Below are 24206 nucleotides of genomic sequence, written 5' to 3'. Positions count from 1 at the left end.
GCGTCCGTCTTCCGATGTACGCTCCCCGATGACGAACGGGACCGGAGCAGAAACGCTCCGCTCAGCGACATGTGACCGGGGGAATCCGTTGCCAGCTGTCCACCAGTGGGACACGTGACAAACGCATTCACACAAGATGATACATACTCACACAGACACACACACACAGTCTAATGCCGACGCTGACCCACAAGAAACACAGGAATGACCTTGAAAGGCACGCACTCCTGCACCTGACTAACTTTATAAATGTTTCCTCTTATCCCAAGGTGCATTCAAGTGTAAGGAAAAGCAACATCAACTCTTCTGTGGTTCCTGCTTCATTTCCCCTTTAAGCCGGTGAAGTTCGGAAGTTTCCCTTTTGAAGGTCTCATTTATTTTTTATGGATTCGTTTTTTTTTATAAAGCCTGAAACATGAGTTAATAAATAAACACAAAAAAGGTCAATCAAATACCTTGCTAACCTCAACCCTTTTTTATAGTTACAATCATAGATACAGTTACAAATGAAGGTCTGAAATAAATATAATAAACCATTGCATTCTTTTTTTGTCATTTTTCTCTACCTTTTGAATTCACTAATACAAATCCTGGTTTCAACCTTCTTTTTGTCGTTTGTCGGTATTTCTGCAGCTGAAGGCAATGATTGATTGATTGATTGAATTTATTTATTTAAAACAGGGACAATGCACAAAAAACATTAATCTTGTAAAACAAGAAGAGATGCTTTGAGCCAGGTTATAGCAACAATTGCTAATTTCCGCCTGTAGTCCCTGGGCAGGTAAAGTGCTAAACAGATACAATATTAAGATTAATTGAAATAAGACATAATAACCATAATATTTAAAAAATTGACAGAATGTACTAATAAAAGCACGGAAACAGGAGCGCTAAATCATAAAGTGCACAATAGAGACCAACAACACATACACTCTCTCTCACTCTCATCACACATTCAAACACATACACATACAATACACAGATAACAATCATACTCATCCTCAACCACACTCATAGCCAGACACATACACACACTCACATAATACTCAACAATGTGTGCAAACTTGCTTACTTAGTAACCAGCGCTTTGACAAGCATGAGAATGTGTGAGGATTTGTACATAGAATAAGTTCTGTGGGAAGGACATTCCACTGACCCATGGCCACACATGAAAAAGAAGAGCTGCCAAACTGAGTTCTACGTTGAGGAATACTACACTCACCCCTCGTAGCAGATCTAGTTAGACGTACTGTGTTTTCAGAGCAGAGTGTCACAAACTTTTTCAGAGGGGGGGCATAAGCATTATGAATAATTTTGTGAAGTAGACAAACATTTGAGTGTATAATCAAGTTTTCAAAGCTCAAAATATCATATTTGGCAAGTACATGGCAATGATGGTAATGCCGTGGTTTTTTGGCATGGATCTTAAGACTACTTTTGTACAATAACTCTAGTGGTTTTGTAACTGTTTTACATGCCTGAGACCAGGATGTAACACAGTACAAAAAATGGGGCTTAATCATTGCATTTAAATATGTACTTGATGCCTCAAGGGTGAGAGAATTTCTTATGTATCTGAAATTAGCTAAATTATATTTCAACGTGTTACTCAGCTTTTTGACATGCCCTTTAAAACTAAGTGTTGAATCTAACGTTACCCCCAGGTATTTAAATTGTTCTACGTGTTTTATTTTTTGCCCATTTACTACAATATCAGGGTAACTTTTAAGTTTACACCTATTTGTAAAGAGCATGGCATGTAGTTAGCTCAGCCAAAGCAACCTGTTCTAATGAGCCGTTGTATCACTGGTGTAAGCTCCAAACCCTTTGTACCCTTTCTACATCTGGATGAATTATGCAAATAAAAGCATGTTTTATCTTTATTTTTATTTAAATGTTATTCTCGTTTTTTATCAGTGTTATATTTTGTACCTCAGAGTGTAGAGGATCTTTCCGTTGTTCCAGATCCGCAGCAGCTGGTTGGGTGTCGTTATCCAGTGGGAGTCTGCGTTTTTGGAGTTCCTGAAGATGGTGTCAGGGAGCCAGATCAAGCCCACCATGTTGCTGTGTGGAGACGCCGAGAAACGACCATCAGTTCATTTAACACACTCAACAGGTTTGCTTCTGTTTTTGCATTTATGGTACATTTTTTGGTCTAGGTTTTGCCCCCAGATTAAACATTTTCTCTTAAGGTCAAATGAAACCACTTGCTTTACTCCCAGTGTATTTTATCTGAAGTTCTGAAGTTCATATATATGTATATATATGTTATATCAAAATTGCTTCCTTGCTTCCTTTAATTGCTGCCGTTTTTATTTCAAGGACCCTGATTGTACCATCAGATGTGAGGCTGATTACTAGTCATTCCTCTGGGTGGACTCTCACTTTAGATGTCACCAATGGATAGGATAAAAAGATAAAAGCTTTTTTCTTAACATTTAACACAAGTATAGAAAAAGCTGTATTTCTCTGCAGGGACCCTTTTCATAATGTTGTCAGTAACAATCACCCTAGTAAGTACTAGGCTGATTGTTATTATCGTTATCAGAGGACGTAGATTATACTACTACTACTATACTATATAATTAGTTTTCAATACCTTCCATTTCACTTTGTATGTGTTTATTGGTATGAGATTGTCAAGCCTACAAATCAGTGTGTCAAATATGCAATGTGCAAAAAAGTCTTACTGGGTTTAAAATACATGAGGTCCATAGAGTAGTTTATAGATAGGAACCATCATTTAATCTTTACATTTAAAATATATAGTATATCTTCTTCACAGCTGCACTAGAACTCTACTGGCTTCTCAGAGTTCAGAGCTTTTCTGAGTTAGTGGGATACACTTCCAAACAGCATTTTTAATGGTATTTCCATTGTTAAAGGTTGTGTCAGTGATGTTGGGTGACGTCACTTCTGTTGGTATTTGAAGCGAGATCCCAAACAAACAGAGCCAGCTCGCCCCTCCCTTCAGTGTTTCCTTCATCCAGTAAAAACTATTATGAACGCAGAGCAACACCCACCCCCTTGTCGGTGATTGGTTGGAATACTAAATATCTGATAAATGTGATTATTTATGTTTTGGACTAACATCGCTGATACAACCTTTAACATTTTTAAACCTGACATGTATCCGGTTTGATTGCCTTTTAGTTTTGCCACTGTTTAGGGAAGAATACTCTGTAAGTTTTTACTCCCCACTTTAGAGTGGTCATTATTGTTACTTGTTGAACGCAGTGGAAATCAACCTAGGCTAGCCGCCAAACAGTCAAAATCATACCCTTGAGAACTCTAAATCCCTGGGTTACCGTAATACCACCAAAGCCCAACGCTGCTATTGGCCCATAGGTTACATTACAGCCATTTGGCTGCAAAGGCTGAAGTGCTCTCACTCAATATTGGACCAATTTCAAAAATAAATGTCAGCATTTGTAATTTAGACCCAAAAATACGTGAAGATGGGGTCCATCACCATGTTTTCATGGCCACTAACATAGCGTGTTACAACCAGGGTTTGTGTGTATGTAAACACACTGACAGGCTAAACGGATTAGAATATAAACGATATGTTTTTTCAGGAGCTGAGCACCTGTTGAGGGTGAGGATGCTCATGGTGCTGCTGTTGTACTGCAGACGGGTGTCCACCCATGACTGGGCAAATATGATGTCAATCTGGTACTCCTGTGAGCAGACAGAGAGAGAGAAAGATGGCAAACAAAATGGGGGGGGGAGGTGGTTGACATCAGAGGGAAGGGTAGGAGAAAGAGTAGTTACACAGGAGATATGTGTTTAACGTCGCTGGAGGAAAGGATGACAGGGTGATTTCTGTCCAGTATATTGTCTAAGAAAGATAGGGAGAGAAGTTGAACCGAAAGACTAGAGCCGTGAAGACTGAAGCCGCTACGCCCCGGGTAGCTATGAGCTGGTAGCTACGAGCTGGTAGCTACGAGCTGGGTAGCTACGAGCTGGGTAGCTACGAGCTGGGTAGCTACGAGCCGGGTAGCTATGAGCCGGGTAGCTATGAGCTGGTAGCTATGAGCCGGGTAGCTATGAGCTGGTAGCTATGAGCCGGGTAGCTATGAGCCGGGTAGCTACGAGCTGGTAGCTACGAGCTGGGTAGCTACGAGCTGGTAGCTACGAGCTGGGTAGCTACGAGCTGGGTAGCTATGAGCTGGGTAGCTATGAGCTGGTAGCTATGAGCTGGTAGCTACGAGCTGGTAGCTATGAGCTACTCGGGGCGTAGCGGGCTGCCTAGATTTCATGTTGTGTTCAAATGTCCAGCAATTCCAACTTTGACCCCTGTTGACGCTGACCTCTCGAAACGTGTCCAATTCTGTTGGACGCGTCACAGCTTTGTTTGATGTTCTAAAATCAACCGAATCCGAACACCAACGGCTTTCTTCATTTCTAAACTCATGTTTATATTAGTTGGATGCACTCGACCGAGTAGAAACGCCTGTCTGTTGGCTATAGTGCGACGGCCAACCTAGCGGATTCAGAAGGAGGGATAGTTACAGTAAGACTAAACATTGTTCAGACATGCAACACACTTCTTGTAGTAGAACAAATGTACAGAAACACGGCGTGCAACAGAGGCGGAGAAATAGCAATCGTTGAACACAGACAGGCAGCGCGGGGTGGATGGATAGAGAAATGAGAGATATGAGAGAAGGAGGAAGATGATAGCGAGATAGCTAAATGACTAGGTCTAATCCCCAATGTCCACAGCACTACCTTGAGCCAGAAGCCTAACCCCTTTCTCCTCCAAACTGACATGTAGCCAGTGGTGGAAGAAGTACCCGGAAGCCACGCCAGAAAATGATTCTGGTAAAAGTAAAAGTCACGACCCCGTTTTTAGTTGACATCGTTTGAATTTTAATTTGAACTTTTATTACATTCGATGATGTGACTAGCAATATGTGCTAGCAATATTAACCATTTAGCCATCTTACACACATGCACACACACACACACACGCACACGCTTGTGTGTGCAGGGTCACAGCCACAGAAAATGTATGTTTAGTACATGAAGAAATATTCATGCATAAAATGATTTTAAATTCAGAACTTCAATCAAATCTCCTTACAACTGGCGCAGAGGTTTGAGTGACAGGTCTAATGGCCCACTCTCGCCCCTAATTACTATTGGACAGGTGCCCATCTCCCACCCCTTAATACTAACGTTATTGGCAACACTTGCCGTGAGTCTAAACGAAATATAACCGTGGTGGGTTGACCAACGTTACCAATGGACCACCATCGATTGGCCAAACCTGCTGTTCCCACGTCCAAACGTCATGACATTTCTAATTTCTTCAGCTTTTATTTTGTAACGAGTAATGAAGATGCAAAGGGGAAAAGTAGCGGAGCAAAAGTGGTGGCTAGAAATGTAAATACTCAAGTAAAGTACAAATCCCGAAAAAAAACTACTTAAGTACAGTAAAGAAGTATTTCTACTTTGTTACTATACACCACTGCATGTAGCCTATTTGAAAGTCACTGCAAATGGCCTTTGATGAAATTACTAAATGGTTCTTCATTAATTTATCATGTTCCTCAAGTCCAAAAGCCACTTTAGTGGCTCAACCCCCTCATTCTTAAACCTCCGACCTTTAAAGGCGACCGGTTTACACCTGGGGGACGGATGACACGGCTGCCATTTTGGCTTCTTTTTAAATCCACCCAGCGGGCCTCAAGGACTGGAAGTATCCCCCTTCACACAGCTTCTAGCACCTGATGTTATCCAACACTTTCTACCTCCTTCCTCTGCTGTAAAACGGAATCGCCCCCACGCAGAACGTAACACTTTAAAGGACGCATTTATCCAAAGCAACTTACACTGACTCCCTTTCAGTTCAGTTCAGATACAGGGTTAGGGTTGGGCCTCACATAGTAGGGTGTATGCATAGGGGGAGCTGGGGGTTTGGAACCGAGAACCCAAACCACTATACGTACAAAAGACCAAGACAGAAGCAGCTGCATTGAGTTTCTTATAGTTAACCTATTATGTCATTGTTAAACCTTTGATGAGTACTATATGTTATCAAGGTTTATAAAATGTGAATAAAAAAGAAGACATATACTGCAAATACAATGTTATAGTGGTGAAGCACAAAAACACACTTTAAGATAGCTCTTTTGAAAAAAATATATTTATTTTACTTTTAAAAACTTAAAAAGAAAATCACATAACAATTATGTAATTGTAAAAATTCAGAAGACAATGGACTCGACTCAGACAAATCCGAGTCCGCCTTCTCCATGGCCTCAGGGGATGGTTGAGGATTCTTCTGGCTGTTACTGTATAAAGAAACACAAAGAACATTGACCACAATAGACAGTTAGCAGACAGGTTACAATAAGCAATTAAGCCGTTTAGACATGGATTCAGCAAAAGGGGGTGCAGTTCACTACAAGGAAGGTGTCCCTGAAGTTCCAGACACACAGTGTACACATATCTATGTAACAAAGTATATCTACTCTGTAATGGTGAACATTTTTGAAAAAAAATATTATTGACTTACATTCAGATAATTGATATTTGGGCAGCACCTGGGGTCAGCACAGAAATAACAATTTAGGATTAATTTTAATCTGTATCGTGGACTAGACAGATTTGGGAGCATTACTTGGCCCCTCCCTGACAAGCTAGCATGAGACAATTGTTAGTGTTAGATATGTTTGGTTACCTTGTTTCATATGATAGCATAAGCTAAACATTAGCTCAAAAAATTGAGCACGCCAAAGCCTCTGAAAGAAAGTAATGTAAGGCAAAAAAGTTCACTAGCAAACAACTAGCTAGCTAGAACCAGCTAACGTTACCGTAGCATTCCATTCTTAAACTTACCAGAAAAGTCGTCCTCCAGTCCGGACCTCTTCCTCTGTCAGTCGTTTTTTTTCAGACCTTGTTTGGGATGCTGACGATTCCGACATGTTCTCCAAACCTTTGTCAAACACTTCGTCAAGCATGGGCAGCAAGCCATCAGCCACTGTCATAAACAGAACTTCTAGTTTTACAATTATCTTCAAAATAAAAGCATTTAAAGGATCTGATGAGGCACAAAACAGATCATACAAGTCATACTCAGACTGTAAAAAATATATATACTACATATTTTAACACTGAACATGTGAGCGCAGACACACATACACTCACAAACACACACAATGAGATTTGCTCTGAAACTCAAGAATTGTATTAAAGACCGGGTAAACCAAATTCAGTATTTTTCTTCTTATCATATTAATTAGGCCTTAAATGTGTCCCTCAAAACATGTAAAAAATATTTTTCCCATTCATCATTTCCTTGAGGAGCTAGGCCTCAGAGAATGTTCTGTGTGCAGGTTTAAAATGGGCGGGTCTACATCGAGGACCGCGTTACGTAAAGCGGTCTTACTCACATAAACCCGCCCCCTGCTGCCCTCTAGGTATAAATACATTAACCGCGCACTAGCATTCTGTGGTTTCACCCGTCTATGGTTTTACCGCTCACGAGTCTGATTTGAATTGTCAGTTTGCAGCTAGCTTGCCCGTTGGACCTCTCCGGTGATGGGCGTGGTTTCCTGGCCTGCAGCGCACACGCCCCCACCGTCCTGAGCCAGGGATTACTGCTCATTTTTCATCAACTTTGAAGCATAATTTTATATACTTCGCGATTTTTTTAGTCCTTCAAATTTTGCAGGGTGGTTAATAATATATTTTCCTGTGGTATTATAAACTCAAAACCCATAATTATTTTTGGTTTACCCGGTCTTTAATGTTATTAAGCAATCAATAAATAGTTAACACATTTCTTATAAGTGCTTTTAAAAGTCCTCTCACAATGAACATGTTTATTATATTATTAACACATATGTCAAGAAACAACCTTGACATATATATATATAGAAAAATTAAGCAATATAAAATGTAATATAAAAAATGTATAAATAAGCAGTATAATTGTAGTGCAAAGTAGAAAGTAGAAATATAAGGTGCAAATGAACAGATAAAACATATAAGGTGCTTTGAGACTGTATTATTTTTATTATTATGACCAGAGTTTTAGCTGTTATTGTACAGTTTCCTGTATCTGTCCCTTGGACCGCGGAGCTGGAGCAGCCTGTGAGAGAAGGCGCTCCGCTGTCTGACCACTGTGTGATGGAGAGGGTGCTGATCATTGTCTATGATGGCTAACAGTTTGTTCCAGCGTTCTCCTCTCCACCACGGACTCAAAAGACTCCAGCCTGAGACCAGGTACAGAGCCAGCCTTCTTGATCATTTGATCAAGTCTGTTGGTGTCGCTGGCTCTGATGCTGCTGCCCCAACACACAGCAGCAAAGAAAATGGTGCTGGAAACAACAGACTGGTAGAAGATCTCCAACATCTTGCTGCACACTTCGAAGGATCTAAGCTTCCTCAGGAAATACAGTCTGCTCATCCCCTTCTTGTACACAGCCTCAGTGTTAGATTTCCAGTCCATTCTGTTGTCGATCACCACTCCCAAGTGTAGAGCTTGGGAGATGAATGGATGATGAGACTGACCCCCACTAGTTGGCAGAAGTGGACGGCGTGACACTTTTAAAAATCTTTTTTGTTGTCTTTTTATTTTTTGGATGTGTGCACACTTTAAAGCAGGATTCATTGGTCATGATTATCTTGTACAACAAACTGTATATACTAAATATAATTCACATTTATAATTAAAATGTACACATTTTAATACCTTAACCTTTAATATCTTAACTTGTCACAACTTCCACTGAGAAGTAAACAATTGTTAACCATTTTGTTTTTGTTAGACGGACCCTTGACATACTTGATGTATTGCTGTTTCTCCGAACAGGTTTAGATTGGTGGATTTGAACGACATACATTTATCCCCAGGCTGAGGATAATGGAAGCGTGGCAGGTCACTAACAAGTTCTCTCTTCAGTAACGAGCCCGCCATCTTTTGTGACTTCTGTCTTTGCTCTCGGTCCTCTCTGAGTCGGCCCCATTTGAACTAATAAAATCATACAAGTGGGGACTACCGTCCATTCCGATACACCCCCACTCCGACATTAACGTCTAAATGTCGGAGTGGCGGCACTTCCATTGTTTTCAAACGTCCCACCACTCCGACAATTTCTGTTTCCATTGTCGGAGTGGCGGTACCCACCATTCCGACATGAGGTAATTGATATAAATGTCATAACTATTATCATTGTACTTAATTAATTAATATGATTATTTCTTAGTTTCATGCGCTGTAGTGTCCTTACACTGACATTCCTCATTGGGGATAGGCGCCGACCCTCATTCGCTGTGGATCTTTGGCCCAAGACATGGGAATTTCCATTATTTTTAGTGAGCCGGATCATTAGGATCAGCTACCCAACAAGAGCCGGCTCTTTCGGCTCCCAAACGGCTCTTCATATTACCTACCTTATTACTTAAACCTTTTATAATTCAGCCAAATGTAGCCCGTTTTGACTCGTATGTGTAGGCCTATATATCACTTCAATTATTCAATACATCTTATTAGTATGACATTTTCTCATATCAATAAATTGCTGTAGTCGATTGTTTTAATTTCATGTGAGCACAACGCGCATCCCCGCCCTTGCTTAAATGATCCTTGTCTATCCACACTTGATTGGTTGCATGCATGCACATGACAGTGCGTCACTGCACACACGCATAGCATGCACGGCGCACCCGTAGCGCAGAGATCTTCATGTCATTCTGCCTCGGCAAACTTTATATAAAAAATATTTTGGATCGCGGCCGGGAGCCGACTCCCATCATCCCAGTTAAAAGAGCCGGCTCTGTGAACCAGCTTGTTCACGACCGACCCATCACTCCAGTCTCTCCCCAAATCCCCACTGACCCAATTCACACTTGGACTTTTCAATTCTGTTTCTAAATGTTGGGAAGCTGACCTCCCCTGCTGTACCGTATATGTACTGTAGGCTACTGTATATTGGTGAAACACAACACTGCCTGTGGCAGTTCCATGGGCAACGGGGATTTCTAAAGATTACTGTACAGTGGCGGAGACTAGCGTCAGGAGCTGAACCATCACTACAGTAGAGCTAAGAAGGTTCTACGAGCGCTTCAGACCAACCTTACCAACAAACGACGTATGGAAGAGATTTGTAGCAAAGAACGTTTCGGGAAACACGCAAGATGTTAAGGTAGAACTTAAAGTAGAGGTTACGAATGACGTAGTGTTAAGAAGGCTTTAAGAAGGTTTCGTTAAAATGGGCCCTGATCATCTCCGAGGTCGGGGATACTGTTTAACAGTCTATGTTAAACGGATTTGCCTTCTATGGTCAAAAACTGTTGGTTTATTTTTATTGATCCACTTCGAGAATTTGTGTGTAAAGGGGTGGGTCTAGGCTATATTCTCGCCTGTCTCCTTTGTAAAGCACATTGTATTGCCTTTGGGCTGATATGAAGTTAACTGTGCCCATTCCTTGATTTGTTCTGCCGCAGCACTCTTAACAATTAATTTTGTTCAAATGTTCGTCCAATCCACTCCAATAGTGGTCCTGCATTGAGTTTAAATCCAACTCTAACAAATAAATGGTCCAGTTTTAAGTTTCATAGAATATTTATACATTCCCAGGGCATGTTAAATAAGTGCACTCCCCGCCACTCATTAAACATTTGTCAAATGCAGTCGTCAATTGATGGAATGGGTTATTTCATACATCATCACAACCAAAATTTGAAATTAATCAAATGAATTACAGATAAATAATACTGAAATGGCTACTTTTTGGTTGAACACATTTGAACGAAATATTTATGATCCCCCAATGTTGACCTGAAGTTGGCACCACTGATTGGTAGACGGAATGGCGGTACTAAAAGGTGTCAGAATGGGGACATGTCGGAATGGCGGCATGTCGGACTGGCGGTATGTCGGACTGGCAGCATGTCGGAATGGCAGCATGTAACCCATACAAGCACGGAAAAGAGCGGCAAATAACTGGCGAAACGGACCGAATGGCAAGCCTGTCTCTGACCTCAACAACATTACGTGGTCAGACTCATCTGAAATACCAATCTTCTACCAATCTACAAAACCTTCAATTACTTTTTGCAATCTCCTTTACTTACCTATACTATATGTACTATATGCATGTATTATGTACCTAACTAATCTCACTTCAGAAAAATAAATAAAAAGGGTTAGAACCTTCAAGCTAACATACTTTCATTCACAACTGAAATCTGCCATATTATGTACTTATAACCTAAAACCTTCACGTTAACCCTAGCCTGGCTATTGCCAGACCAAGCTCAATCGTAGATTGCATGTTGGTCTGGGGAAGCTGCTGTCATTTTCTTCAGCACAAGAGGCGTGTTCAACGGGCGGAGTTAAATTGACTCTGTACACATTTGGCTGCTTGCCGTCGCTTCCCTGTCGTCATTGTGTTAAACCAGCCAATAGCGCGCCAGGGGGAAAAGCCAGCTTGGTGATTGGCTACCACAAAAACATATCTAAACTAGAAAGAAATGTGTTGCTCTTCTCCAGACCCTTCTGCAGGGCAAACTCACATCGCCGGCAGAATGGGCTAATCTACAATAACCCCAGAAATGATGGGCTTTGATTCAAAAAGCAAAGTATTCACCATTCTCACGACTACCAACTTTGACTTAAAACCACTGTTCTATCATTAGCCAACCAGTAGCTAACATAAGCCGACCTGTCGCTAAAAAGCACTCAATGTCACCTTCTAGTTGAGTTACTGACTAAGCTGCAGCAATTCCACCTAATTGTGCTCCGAGCTGCAAAAAGGGCTCATTAAAAACTCCTTTTGGGGGGAAAATATCTGTCTCACCTGTCAAGAAGTAGGGACAAATGTCAGCCTGGACACCCCCGGATGAACCAGGAAACCAGAAACGACTTATGTCGGAGAGTGATGGGCTTAAAGGTGCTATGGCTAAGATTTGAAAGCTTTAATGAGAGAAAGATTTTGAGATAATATAAACGAAAGAAACAAACCCTTCCTCTTTGCTCCCTCCCTTTGTTTTTCAGCAATTGAGAAGTGTTGCATTTCACGCACCTGTTATCCAAAGACCAGATGTATTCCCCAAACCAATCATGGGAAAGATAATCTGATTGGTCAGAAATTTGTTGGGAGTGTAAAGGTAAAATGTAAATGGACTCATTTCATATGTCATATGAGTCATATTCTTACGCATACTTTCATTCACATATAGCTGACAGATGCCGAGGCAATTTCTGACAAATTACACTAAAATAATAGCTCTTCAATCTTACCTACAGCACCTCTTGATCATGAGAGGACCCATAGCTGGACCTCCCCCCTCCCAAAATTAAAGACGACATAAGAAATGTGAGACAACCGTTTCACATTTCCCATCAATATATTACAAATATTTACAGAAATGCTCTTTTTGTTCATTTTTTTATATTCTGCGCTTAATTCTGATTGGGTAAAGCTATGTAGGCGGCCACAGCGTTCTGAGCCCAGACACACATAACGACTTGCTGGAGGCTGTCGCAGCTCTGCTGTTGCGTAAAATAAAAAGTGTTAAATGAATAAAACAAAACATATAATGTGTTGATCGCAGATTAATATAAAGACCAGGCAAAACACAAGCTTGTAGCCGTCTGCATTCGGTATATTCACCGGGTAATAATCAAGCGGGCAGTGGGTTGTGTTGCGACTGAAGACATGAGTGCAGCTGGCATATCTCGCAAAATTCTGGACGTGATCGAGCCTCTCCAGCTCGACCCATCACTGCTGATTCAGGCTGGTGATTGGGCATCTCTCTCCCTCTCCAACCCTCCCTCTCTTCCTCCCAATTCAGTGGCCACCAGGACGGATTTAGCTCCGCGTTCATCCCTCTCTCTTTCTCTCTCTCGCTCGCTTCACTCAACATGCGCGCACCAAATTAAAAATCCCTGAAATGTTTGTTGAACTCATTAGCCTTCTTGGTCAGAACTTGTTTTGTTATGTTTCGTTATTTTGAGTAGTACCTTCTTCATAATCAATGTTTTGGGTTCAGGCTACACAGACCGGTCTTTTTTTGTTATTACATTACAAAGCTTGCATGCATGGATGATGCCTTTAATTCCCCCTGGGGATGAATAAAGTATAATCAATTATCAATGTAGCCTATTATTGTTTGCCATTAATCGTCTGATCTGTGATGAAATCACGCGTTGTTTAATTTTGCTAAAATTGCTGTATAAATTGCCTATCAAAATAAAAAAAAATGAATGTAAAAAACTCCCTGTCGAAAAATCCTGGCTACGCTACTGATCTACACAAAGCACAATCTTTTCTCGTAACGACCACAAATTATGTTGTTTGTTGTTTTTGTCATCTAAGTTGAGTTTGAAAAAAAAAACAGAAATGGATAACGCAGCGTCTGGACACTAATTCCCACAGGGTGTTGTATATCCTCTCAATCATATATCATCATAATCAAGCAAGCTTAATTTACTCTCTCCCTGTAGGCTTCACATGGATTAATTCACTTTCACAACAATCTCACAGGTGTGAAATTATTTTGGTACCATAACGTGGTCCTCGTAGTCGTGATATATTCTTTTTACTTTGAATTTGTTATTTTCAGCAAAAATCTGAGCCAGAGGTCTATCGACGAAAGACGTTGAGGAACGTGCAGGGCCGGATTAATAAATGTTGAGGCCTGGGCTATTTACCAGAAGGAGGCCCCTATAGCCCCTATATGGGGGCGGGGCCCAGGGCTGCAGCCCTTAAAGCCCATTGTCTTCATCCGGCCCTGGGAACACGCATTTCGTGGCTTCAGAAATAAGATGTTGCCGGACTCGTCTGCGATGTGCTCCCGGTAATGACAGCGTTCAGACTCTCCGTCAGGGAAGCCCCGTGTAGGAGAGCCCCGAATGGGCATTAGGCTCTTGGTTAACCGTGCTGCCGTGTCCCCCCACTCACAGGCCCCTCGTTCAAGCCCTCCACATTTCTGCTTGTGGGGATTGGTCGTCCCTTGGAAGAATCAATTAGACTAAGTGGGAGTTCTACATTTGAAGCGCCCATCAAAACCCGACGAGATTTAAGAATATTAAAACCAAATGAAAGGCGGCCATGAGGAGGAAACATTGTGCTCTTTCTTCCAGTACCAGAGAGCCTTTCGGAGAGCCTCAAAGCCTTTGATGTTTGTTGTTGAGTAGTGTGCATTTTTGTGTGTATGCCTGCCCTGCCTTGTATGTGTGTATGGGAGGATTTTTCAGCGTATCTGCATCCTCTTTTGCATGTATAATAAATGCATGAATGAAGATGTTTGTGTGTGTGTGTCAGTGTGTGTGTGTGTGTGTGTGTGTGTGTGTCAGTGTGTGTGTGTGTGTGTGTGTGTGTCAATGTGTGTGTGTGTGTGTGTGTGTGTGTCAATGTGTGTGTGTGTGTGTGTGTGTGTGTGTGTGTGTGTGTGGTGGAGCTCTTCCATTTTGTAAATTTGAATTTGTGACGCAAACACGCACTGTGCCTTGTTTGTGTCTGGCTTCTGGGCTCGTTTACCAGAACCCCCCTGAAAACATCCATCCAAACACTTTCCATAATACATTGGACTCAATTATTCAGCACATCCATCTCTTGTCTGTTTATTTTTGGCAAAAGAACAGTTTTTCAGAACAGAGTCCTGAGTCAAAAACAAAAACAAAGCATGCATCCCTGATGTTGGTTGTGTTATTTGTGTGTGTGTGTGTGTGTGTGTGTGTGTGTGTGTGTGTGTGTGTGTGTGTGTGTGTGTGTGTGTGCGTGCGTGCGTGCGTGTGTGTACTTGTGTGGCTGGTGATGACAACAAGAGCCAAATGTCCTGGACGACTAATGGACAGAGCTCCTAAGTGCCAGGTGTGGTCTGAGACGGACAGAGAGCCACATGGACCGGCCATGCGCCAACAAGGAACAATATCAACAGGAGCTCTCCCTGTATTAAGAGGGGGAGGAGCAGGGGGAGTGCTCTCCGTCTCACCCTCTCCATCGCCCCCTCTTTCACACCCTCTCCGTCTCACCCTCTCCATCTCACCCTCTCTTTCTAAACGTTTTGTTTCTCCCTCATCACCCACCATTTCTCTACAACTTCAACGACTTCTCCACAAGGTGTCAACCTGCAAAACGCCGTGATGGGCAGGGCCGTGCGCTCCCCGCGTGTCAGGGACTGACGCCGTCTGACACACGTCCAGCGGCCAACACGGTTTTCCCTTTCCTCTTCCGGTGACATTCTCGAGTCCGCCCCGATCTCACGAGTCCACGTTGTGTTTCCCTCTGAACCCGTAGAAAGCCTCAATCAGAACTCACAAATGACCCCCCCGAAAAAAGTCCATTCATCAACCGTCACAATCCATTAGGCACGTTCCTTTATGTGCCATCTGGGGGCCATCTGGGGCCCCTGGGAACGTCGTACCTCGGAGAACCAGGCTCCTGTCTTTACACACGTGGTCCCGTCTCCTGTGACTAAATGACTTGTTAAGCACTTCTGTTCTGGCTGCACTAACGCAATCATCTCACGTGATTAGCGGTGCAGGCGCCCACTGCTTCGACTGGGAACAGTGGGGGAGAAAGGGGTGGGGGGTGGGGGGGGGGGGAGGGGCACAATTGCTTTTTCTCGTGTTGCCCCGAACAACAACGTTGCCAGGCAACAGTCAGCGAGCACAACGTTTGTTTAGGGGATTTTAAAAGAAAAAATAACTTGACAAAGAATTGTCAATATAAGCCGAGCGATAACTTTGATGAAGAGAAGGGTGGCTGCGATAGACAACCCCCCACGTGGCATGTGATGGCCAAAGCCCCCCATCTTCAGTGTCACGTCAACATTGTAACCCATCATTATTTTTTGTGAATGTGTATTTATTAGGAAGGTTAACTAAAGATCAATAGGGTATAGGGTAGGTCAATAGGGTATGAACTGAAAGAGGACATTGTTTGCTTTGTCTGAAGGTGGATATTATATAGTTATAGTATAAATATTATGTCTTATTTACGTCTCAGAATAAAGGGGTTAAATAATCCATGTTCAGTAATCCATGGCTGTTTCATCAGCTTCTGCATGTGATGTTACAGCAACACTTCAATGGATCTCATACGCAAAATATGTAAAAAGTGACATTTTAATATCAATCTAGCCTTCTGCGATGTGCTATTATGTTATAACAACGTTCAACACGCTGAAACGTTACTGTTAGTGTGATTGTTTTGACCTCAGTTAAGGCTATTTCCTTACAATGAAATTACATTATGGGATTAAACGTTAAGTGAATGAAACTTTAATACACCTTTCGTTACCTCGTCCGTGAACATGATCACTGCCGGGAAGCGTCAGATTATTTTTAACCGTAAACGACGTCATGGAACTCCGACTTCTGTTATTGTTTTGACTGACACAGCCTCCCCCTAAAATGACATATTCTATCTTTAAGCCAGGAGAGATGGTGTGATGGTTTGATCTGCCCCACAGCTGTTTTCCTTCAATGATTAAGATGTTAATGAGGTGAACATATTGAATTCATTTTTAGAACTGAGAGTAGGCTGCATCTTTCTGTACCTGGAACTGGGCGGGGCTAACAATAGAACCAGCCAATCACCAAGGAAACGTCAATTGACGATCGGAGCAGTTTTTTTCCGCAGTTTTCCCGAAACAAAAACTCCTCATGTTGACAGTGTGTTCCCCTTCAGGTTCATGTCTGTCTCCCCGGCTCCACGCTAACAAGCGTGTGTGCACACACACACCCCATTCTACACTGAAGGTTTAGTTAACAGCTTCATGACTGTGCTGTTGGAAACAGATTGTGAGAGAGATGGCCACAGAGGAAAAAGAGAGAGAGAGTGTGAGAGTGAGAGATAGGGAGAGAGAGAAGGAGTAAGAGCTTGGGAGAGGGATTGAGCGATCGGGAGAGAGAGGAAGAAAAACATAGACGGAGCCGGACAGAATGGGGGAGTGAGAGAGAGAAAGAGGTGGGGAGAGAGGGAGAGAGTAATATATGGAGGGAGTGAGCGACAGAAAGGGAGCATGTTGGAGGCAAAGGGAGAATTGATACATTTAAAGCGGGACGGGGGAGGACACAGAGAGAGGAAGAGATGAGGTTTAACTCACCATGTCCATGGAAGACACAGGCCCGATGCTGTTGACATAGATACCCACATCGATGATAGTTGGCTTCACTGTAGGACAGGGAGGGAGAGAGAGAAGGCAGGAGAGAGAGGAGAGGAGAGAGGGAGGGAGGGAAAGAGTTGTTCATTTCACTTCATCTTTGCCGATGCAGTGGTAGCGATACGAAAATAAACAGCAAACCGTTGCCAGGGCAACAAGGAGCAACTCCAGACATTTCAGGCAAGTGGCCATGTGCGCGTGCGTGCAACAGCTGGCGTTCAGCGAGCGGGCTTCAGATAAAGGATAAAGGAGCAGAGAACGAAGAGCCCCACTGCACGCGCCGGCTCTGCTCCCATTCGTTATTCAATTCACTTAGTGGGTTGAAGCAGCCTCTTTCTCTTTGACGTACTGACAATCACCCTGAAAGGTGCTGTTGGTACGCTTAAAAAGAGAGAGCGTGCATAAGAGTGCAGAGAGAGCGAGATGTTTACACTGAACAACCAGGAAATGCTCCCTTGGCTCTCTGGTCCCTCTTGCGCTCTACGAAGGCGCAGCACACGGACAGAAGAGCATTAAGACCTCACAGAACCGGGTCCCAGCCTGGATGAACTGCCACGTGTGGTACAGGAAGTTCATCCTGAACATCATCCACTTTGTACTGAGAATGTTCCTATTCCACAGAAATGTCCCCATTCTACTTTGTGTATATTTTCATTGAAGTCAGAAAAGTGTACACATGTTTTATCAGGTTGTCATACATGGTTCAGGGGAATATACTAATAGAAAGGTCCAAGACTGGTTGACTGACAGGGGAGATGATCAAAGAGGCAGAGTTTTTACCACTCAAGATGGACAGAAGAGTGTGCCTCCTCTGTCCTCGCTGGGGGGGGGTTAGGACATGAATGTTTCGGTTGATCTTCTGGCGAGCTCTGCCGATCGAGAACACATTCACCCCATTTAAATATTTTAGGCTTGTCTGGGAGCTTCTTCGGTCCTCCATTGTATACTTGTTTCCCATCCTCAGACAGAGTGGGCCTGGGTAGAGCTCCGTCAGTCACATCTGGTTCATACTGCTGGACCCTCTTCAGTTCAGCACAGCTTCCTCGTCTCCACTTTCAGGATCTCCTCCAGGGATCTCCTCAGGGTCCCTACGTATCACGGAGGACAGACCTCCACCATTGTCCAATTCCTGGGGTGTGGAGGGTTCTTCAGGGATCTGAAGGTCTGGAGGAAGTGGACATGGGCTCCAAAATAGAAAAAAAAAGAGAAAAATATTCCCTCGCTATTTATCCCTCTGTAGTTATCTCTTGTTTCTATCTTCCCCAGCCGGGCCATCTTTACTTCATATTCCTGGGATGGTACCTGTGGTCACTCTGTGTAGAACTGAGAGACACACACCTGTTCAGTCTGGCAGAAGAGCTCCAGGAGTCGGTCGTGTTTCTTACACACCCTGTCCTCCAGACGGTCCATAGGATCGACCAGCCGATGTCTCTTCAGGCCTGTGACTCTGGTGAGGCTCAGGTGGGTGTGGCAGTAAGAGATAAGACACATCACAGATATCACAGGGAACTTCTGCTGGTTCAACAAAGGCTTTAAAACAACTTTGTATTACAGGTTCTGCAGAAGTTGTGAGCACTTGGTGTGGTACCTGGGGGGCTTTCTGTAGCTGATATCCATAATTTAGTTCTGATTGTAATTCATTGAGTTATCAAGGTGTGCATTGAGCATCAGAAAATGATGTTCCATTATCCATTGCAATCCAATATAAATGGTCTTCTATTCATTCATTCCAATTTAATGGGTGGAGCCTCCCGCCTACATAACCAAGTGGGTTACCAGTTAGTGTAGATTTGCCTCATTGCGACGGTTCAACTGAGTAAGGCTACGGATTTTGGGGGGCCGAGGATTCAGACCACACCCCGAAGATGCTGAGTTGCAAGGATATATTCAAATATAAATAAAGCTGTTTACTTCCTTGTAATCTATCCACCCAATTTCTGCTTAATGAGAATTACACACACACACACACACACACACACACACATCATATACAACTCCTGCATTTGATGTGTTGCATAACTTGGCGAAAATGCTCAATCCGAGCCTGCAGAAACAAAGAAAGACCAGCAATTGTAGAGGTATTCCCAGCACACGCACCGCCTAGCCCAGCAGCCGCCCTTTTCAAGCAAATCATGGGTTGGGCACAGTAAACCTGTAACACGGTAAACCTGTAACACGGTAAACCTGTAACATGGTAAACCTGAAACACGGTAAACCTGTAACACGGTAAACCTGTAACACGGTAAACCTGAAACACGGTAAACCTGTAACACGGTAAACCTGTAACACAGTAAACCCGTAACACAGGCTTACACAGTAAACCTTAGTCTATTCCACAGAATGTTGGGACGAGGCTGGAATTGAACCGGTGTCCCAAGGTCCATGTTGCAGACGCTGTACCTCTACAATACATCAACACACATTCAATCACATGAAAGCATGCACACACTCTCTCACACACACACACACACACACAGACACACACACACACACACACACACACACACACACACACACACTCTGGGCCCTATCTTGCACCCAGCGCAATTTACTTTCTACACAGACGCATGTATTGTTGCTAGTTTGCACCCCCGCAGCAACCAGGCGCCACTACACTTGCGCCTGGAGAGGCATGTCGGCAAAAAGCAGGGGCGTGTTCTGGCGCAAATGATACTTGGTGCTATTTAAGTGATCCAAAAAGCAATTGCACCACTGACCGAAAAATACCTGGTCTAAATGCCCTAGCGGATAGCGCAGTTGGTGTTGCTATTTTGACGTGCCATGGCAGGTCGGAACTGCAACATACGCTTACACACACGTAGGCTATACACAGCACAAACATGCAAACGATTCGCCTGATTTAAATATTATGATGTCAAAGATTGTTCATATGTGTGAAACTGCATAGAAATAGCATCTAGATTGTGGAAAAAAAAAATTCCATAGGGGCTGCATGAATGAACACTGTAGTAGGCTATGCCATGCATTAAAATAATAATAATAATAATAATAATAATAATAATAATAATAATAATAACAATAATAAACTTGAACGAAGCATATCCATGCCTTCCAAAACAGAATCTCATTTTAGGGTAAATGGTAACGTTGGTTAAATGATTTGGGAAAGATGATACAGCGGTAAGAAGTTATACTTTTAAATCAATGCATCTGCAAACACCGTACAGCAAACATTTCTTGACACAGACATCGTGTACAAGCCCATTACTTTTAGGATTGATGAGTATTTGATTGTGAGAAAACATAGTTTTACCGCGAGTGAGTGTTTAAAAGAATGAATGAATGCGGGTGATGCTTGGTGCGCATGTGTGTGCGCACCCATCTGTTTAAACACACGCAAACTAAACACGTAACACATAATACAGTCCATGGCGTTGTATATTAACGGGGGGACACATGCATATTATGAACACAAGTCTGCTTCCTTCTGCTGCTGACTTGAAATCCAGACCCACATCTAGAAAGCTGTAGGGTCTGGCAACGAGTAATGAAAATGGCCCAACTCAAGGGGCGGAACCAAGCATGCATTTAATAATATCAATGCAAGCAATTGGATAACACTACGACCAATCTGAAGAATACAAGGGGTGAAGTATCCAGACCAGTGGAGCTAACCAGTAGATAAGACTTGCCGTATACGATTGGTTAAACAGCAACGCTTTTGGCCCGCCTATATCAGATACACCGATGTGATTGGTTAATGTTCTGAGTTTGGGCCATCGGGGAGTGAGTATATTGCTCGTTCCCATAGTGACTTGCTGAGCAAATTCAAATTGTGCTCTCGCGAGAACTCTGGATTTTCAGGGTACTGCTGACTTGGGCTTGATACAAAAATTTTGAATTTGCCATAACTAGGCCACTTTTTACACAATCAATGCCAATTCAAAAGGTTTTATTCAAGCAAGAAGATAGATATAGATAGATATAGATAAGAATATAGTCCATAGATCATAAAAATCTAAACTGTTTGTCATTTAAAGCTATGGTTGTGAAGAAGATTTTTCGAAATTTTCATTGTACAGCTAAATCTTTCCTGACCGACATTATGGGTCCCAATGGACCTCTTTGTGTGCCCCCCTTGCAACTTCAGGTGCCGGATAGCTGCAGTTGACGGACATTTTGGAATGGCAATTCCAAATTGCTGTGTGAGTGTCTGTGTGCCGTCTAATGCCCTTACTGGGCGTTCACACCAAAAGCTATGAAGCGTTAGGAGCGATACAACGCTTGAGCGATGGCTGTAAAGCTGTAAAGCTGTAAATGAGAGTTGAAAACAGCTCAATTCCATGCAAATGAGCTAGCAGCATTTCGGCTGTAAATGACCGCCAGCCAATCGGAATGTAGATGTCTCTCGCTGGCGTGGGTCCCAGGAAACATACACGAGGGCTTTAGTTCCTAGTTCCTACCACACATGTTCCCTCCAACATGGTGCACGAAAAATGAATTGCGGCTGTTGCAGAGCATCCTGTTCATTATGACGCAAACCAGTTTATTTATAGTAACTATAGTAGTAAAATATATATAGTAAATATTTTAGTCAGCCATAGTCAGCCAATCATATTGACTTTGATATAGAAATGAAAGAGAACCGACCGCAGGTATTTATAGAAATACTTTTAGTGCTAGAACGCTCATTTCACAGCGGGGACGCTCATTTACAGCGGGAATGCAATTCATTTTCTCTCCGTACTACTGATCTAACCAATTGCAGGTAGGCTACATTAAACTAGGGTGACCAGACGTCCCTATTTTGAGTTGCGTGTCCCGAGTCCTGACAAAATGTCCCGGTTTCCACCATCCACTATGAAATGTCCCCTTTTGTCTGCGATTACATAGCCAACGTGGTCTTATTATAGCCCGATCATTAACTAAAAAACACATGGAAAGAATAAAGCATCCAGCACATGATTTCAACAATGTATGAGGGCACAGGCATTACACAACAGGGATGGTCGCACAGTGGAATGCTGATCGAAACCAGCGGACGAGTGCTGGGCGGAGATGTTCGCGCATTTCAGAAGCAGGGGGATTTCGTACAAAAATATAAGTCTAATTTGTCTGGCACAAATGCTCCCGTTGAGCTGATCTTTTCCATAATGAACAATACTTGGACTGACAAGAGGAACTGCATGACTGTTCCCACCTTGGAGCCGTTGCTTATTACAGGGGCCAATTTTGATGACACCTGTCCACAATTCCACAGCAGCAGCCTTCAGCAAACAAATCAAGTTTAGAGAAAATTCACTCCCCAAACAAATATGTTTAGGCTAATTCGAATAGCGTTTTTCTCTGTGTTGCGGTCATGTTTTCGGAGATCTATGAGATAGCGCGCACGCACACACACACACACACACACACACAAATAGGCTATAGTTCTAGCGTATAAGCAATCGCTCCATTAATTAGTTATTCAGTGTTTCATGTATTTAAGCTCATTATTATTTTTCTATTGACCATGCTTGTGACTATCTTGTGTTTTTGTGGCTTGCCATCAGCAGCAGCACTTGCTTCAACTACGAGCGTGTCGTAGGCAAAAAACGTGGCTCCTTTAAATGGAAAAGCAAGACCGTTCCAATGAGTGATTTGAGCTGTAAATATTTTTGACAGCGTTGCGTTTTGAGCTATTCTGAGATTTTGCATCTTTTACAGCTTTTGGTGTGAACGTAGTTATTCTGGTGGCATTCCTGCTCTGTGATGCATTTGGGTTTGAACACAGCACTGCAAAAGCTAAAACCTCCCGTCCTTCTAGAAGGCAAATACGTCTCAAGGTCGACCCCTGACCAACGCTCTGCAATATAAAGTGACAGACAAAAGTAAATCTAAAAATAACTGGACCCGCTCTTTGTTACTTTTCGCTGCAGCTGTTACTTTTGTTTGAAATAATCAGTAATACTCAAATGTGTAAAGAAACCCATTCCAAACCCACCCACCACATCAACAGGCAGAATAATGGGATTCCTTTCTAAACCAATTTAGTATGTGGAGGAAAAAGGTGAATAAGAATCATTTTGGACATACGTAAGTGTGACAAAGTTATTTGCAGTCAAGGTGTAAAGGAGAACCAAACAATCTGTTTGAGCTTGTCCCAACCCACAATCAGAATTTTTTTAATTCATTCTGGCCAACGTCTGGTAGAAAGTCAGGTCTAACAACGCGCCTGCTCAGGGGTATTCCATCAACCAAGCTAAAGGCAAAGCTTATTTCGCCAAGCCTCGCGACTTTCAGTTAGAGTTGCGTTCCATTAACGTGACTTAAGGGAACCTCCGCTAAGTAACCATGGCACCTTATCCGACCAAACTAACCTGGTCGGTAGCAGGTTAACTGTCAGGCTAACTTGAGCGGTGTTTCAGAGAAGAAGAAATCTGTCGGCAACAAGTGTACCATCAGAAGGTTCCACCAACCCTAGTCCTCATGATTTTGTCATCAATTTACATATATGAAGTACAAACAGTATATTTTTTCACTAAGGGTCTAAGATTAAATGATGCAAATAAAATAATTAAATTAATTTCTATCTATTATTATCGTGGATATTTTCTCAACACATTTTATACACTTGTCCTACAAATTGTTTATACAAATCCATATTGTATCAACCTCGTCAACCAGCAGTTGGGTGGCTCTGTGGTACGGGTGACCCGATTTTGCGTCCTGAGTACGTCATAGAATTCTTGGCGTTGGCTAATTTTTGTAATTCCCTTCATGTCAGAGAAAGTAGGCCTAACAATTGACTTTTTAGATAATAAATGTCTTACAATTTCCCTAAAAACCAAATATAACTTGCAAAAACCCATGGTAAAGTTAATGTTAATATTAATGTTACTGATACTGAAGTCTTGTCACAATGACAAAGACACTGCTGCATGGGAAATTGTCAGCCACATAAAGTCCATTCAGGTGAGTCTCTCGGCAGGCAGCCGAGACCACTTCTGTTGAGATAAATACTATGTTTAGTCCATTTAGAATATTCAAAGAAATGGAAAATATATGGCATTAAAAGTTCTTTGAATTCTCCAGTAATCCTTCCTAAATTACTAATTGCGTGGGGATTGAATCCC

The 24206-nt window shown here is 42.5% G+C and overlaps 1 protein-coding gene across 1 annotated transcript in view; it reads right to left on the bottom strand.

The window, feature by feature from the left end:
• Positions 1-24206, bottom strand: part of LOC311369541 (gamma-aminobutyric acid receptor subunit gamma-3-like) — a gene marked incomplete at its 3' end in the record, with an annotated part of 72272 nt that overhangs the window by 26703 nt on the left and 21363 nt on the right. The window contains exons 2-4 of the mRNA XM_084487768.1: positions 17074-17141; positions 3590-3681; positions 1933-2064 (exon numbers count right to left, since the gene is read on the bottom strand). Coding sequence (XP_084343894.1) covers positions 1933-2064; positions 3590-3681; positions 17074-17141 — 292 coding nt within the window. The remainder of the gene's footprint in view (positions 1-1932; positions 2065-3589; positions 3682-17073; positions 17142-24206) is intronic.

Source organism: Micromesistius poutassou (genome assembly GCF_964030765.1).
Source record: "Micromesistius poutassou genome assembly, chromosome: 24".
Taxonomy (NCBI): domain Eukaryota; kingdom Metazoa; phylum Chordata; class Actinopteri; order Gadiformes; family Gadidae; genus Micromesistius; species Micromesistius poutassou.
This window is presented reverse-complemented; position numbering and strand designations above follow the sequence as displayed.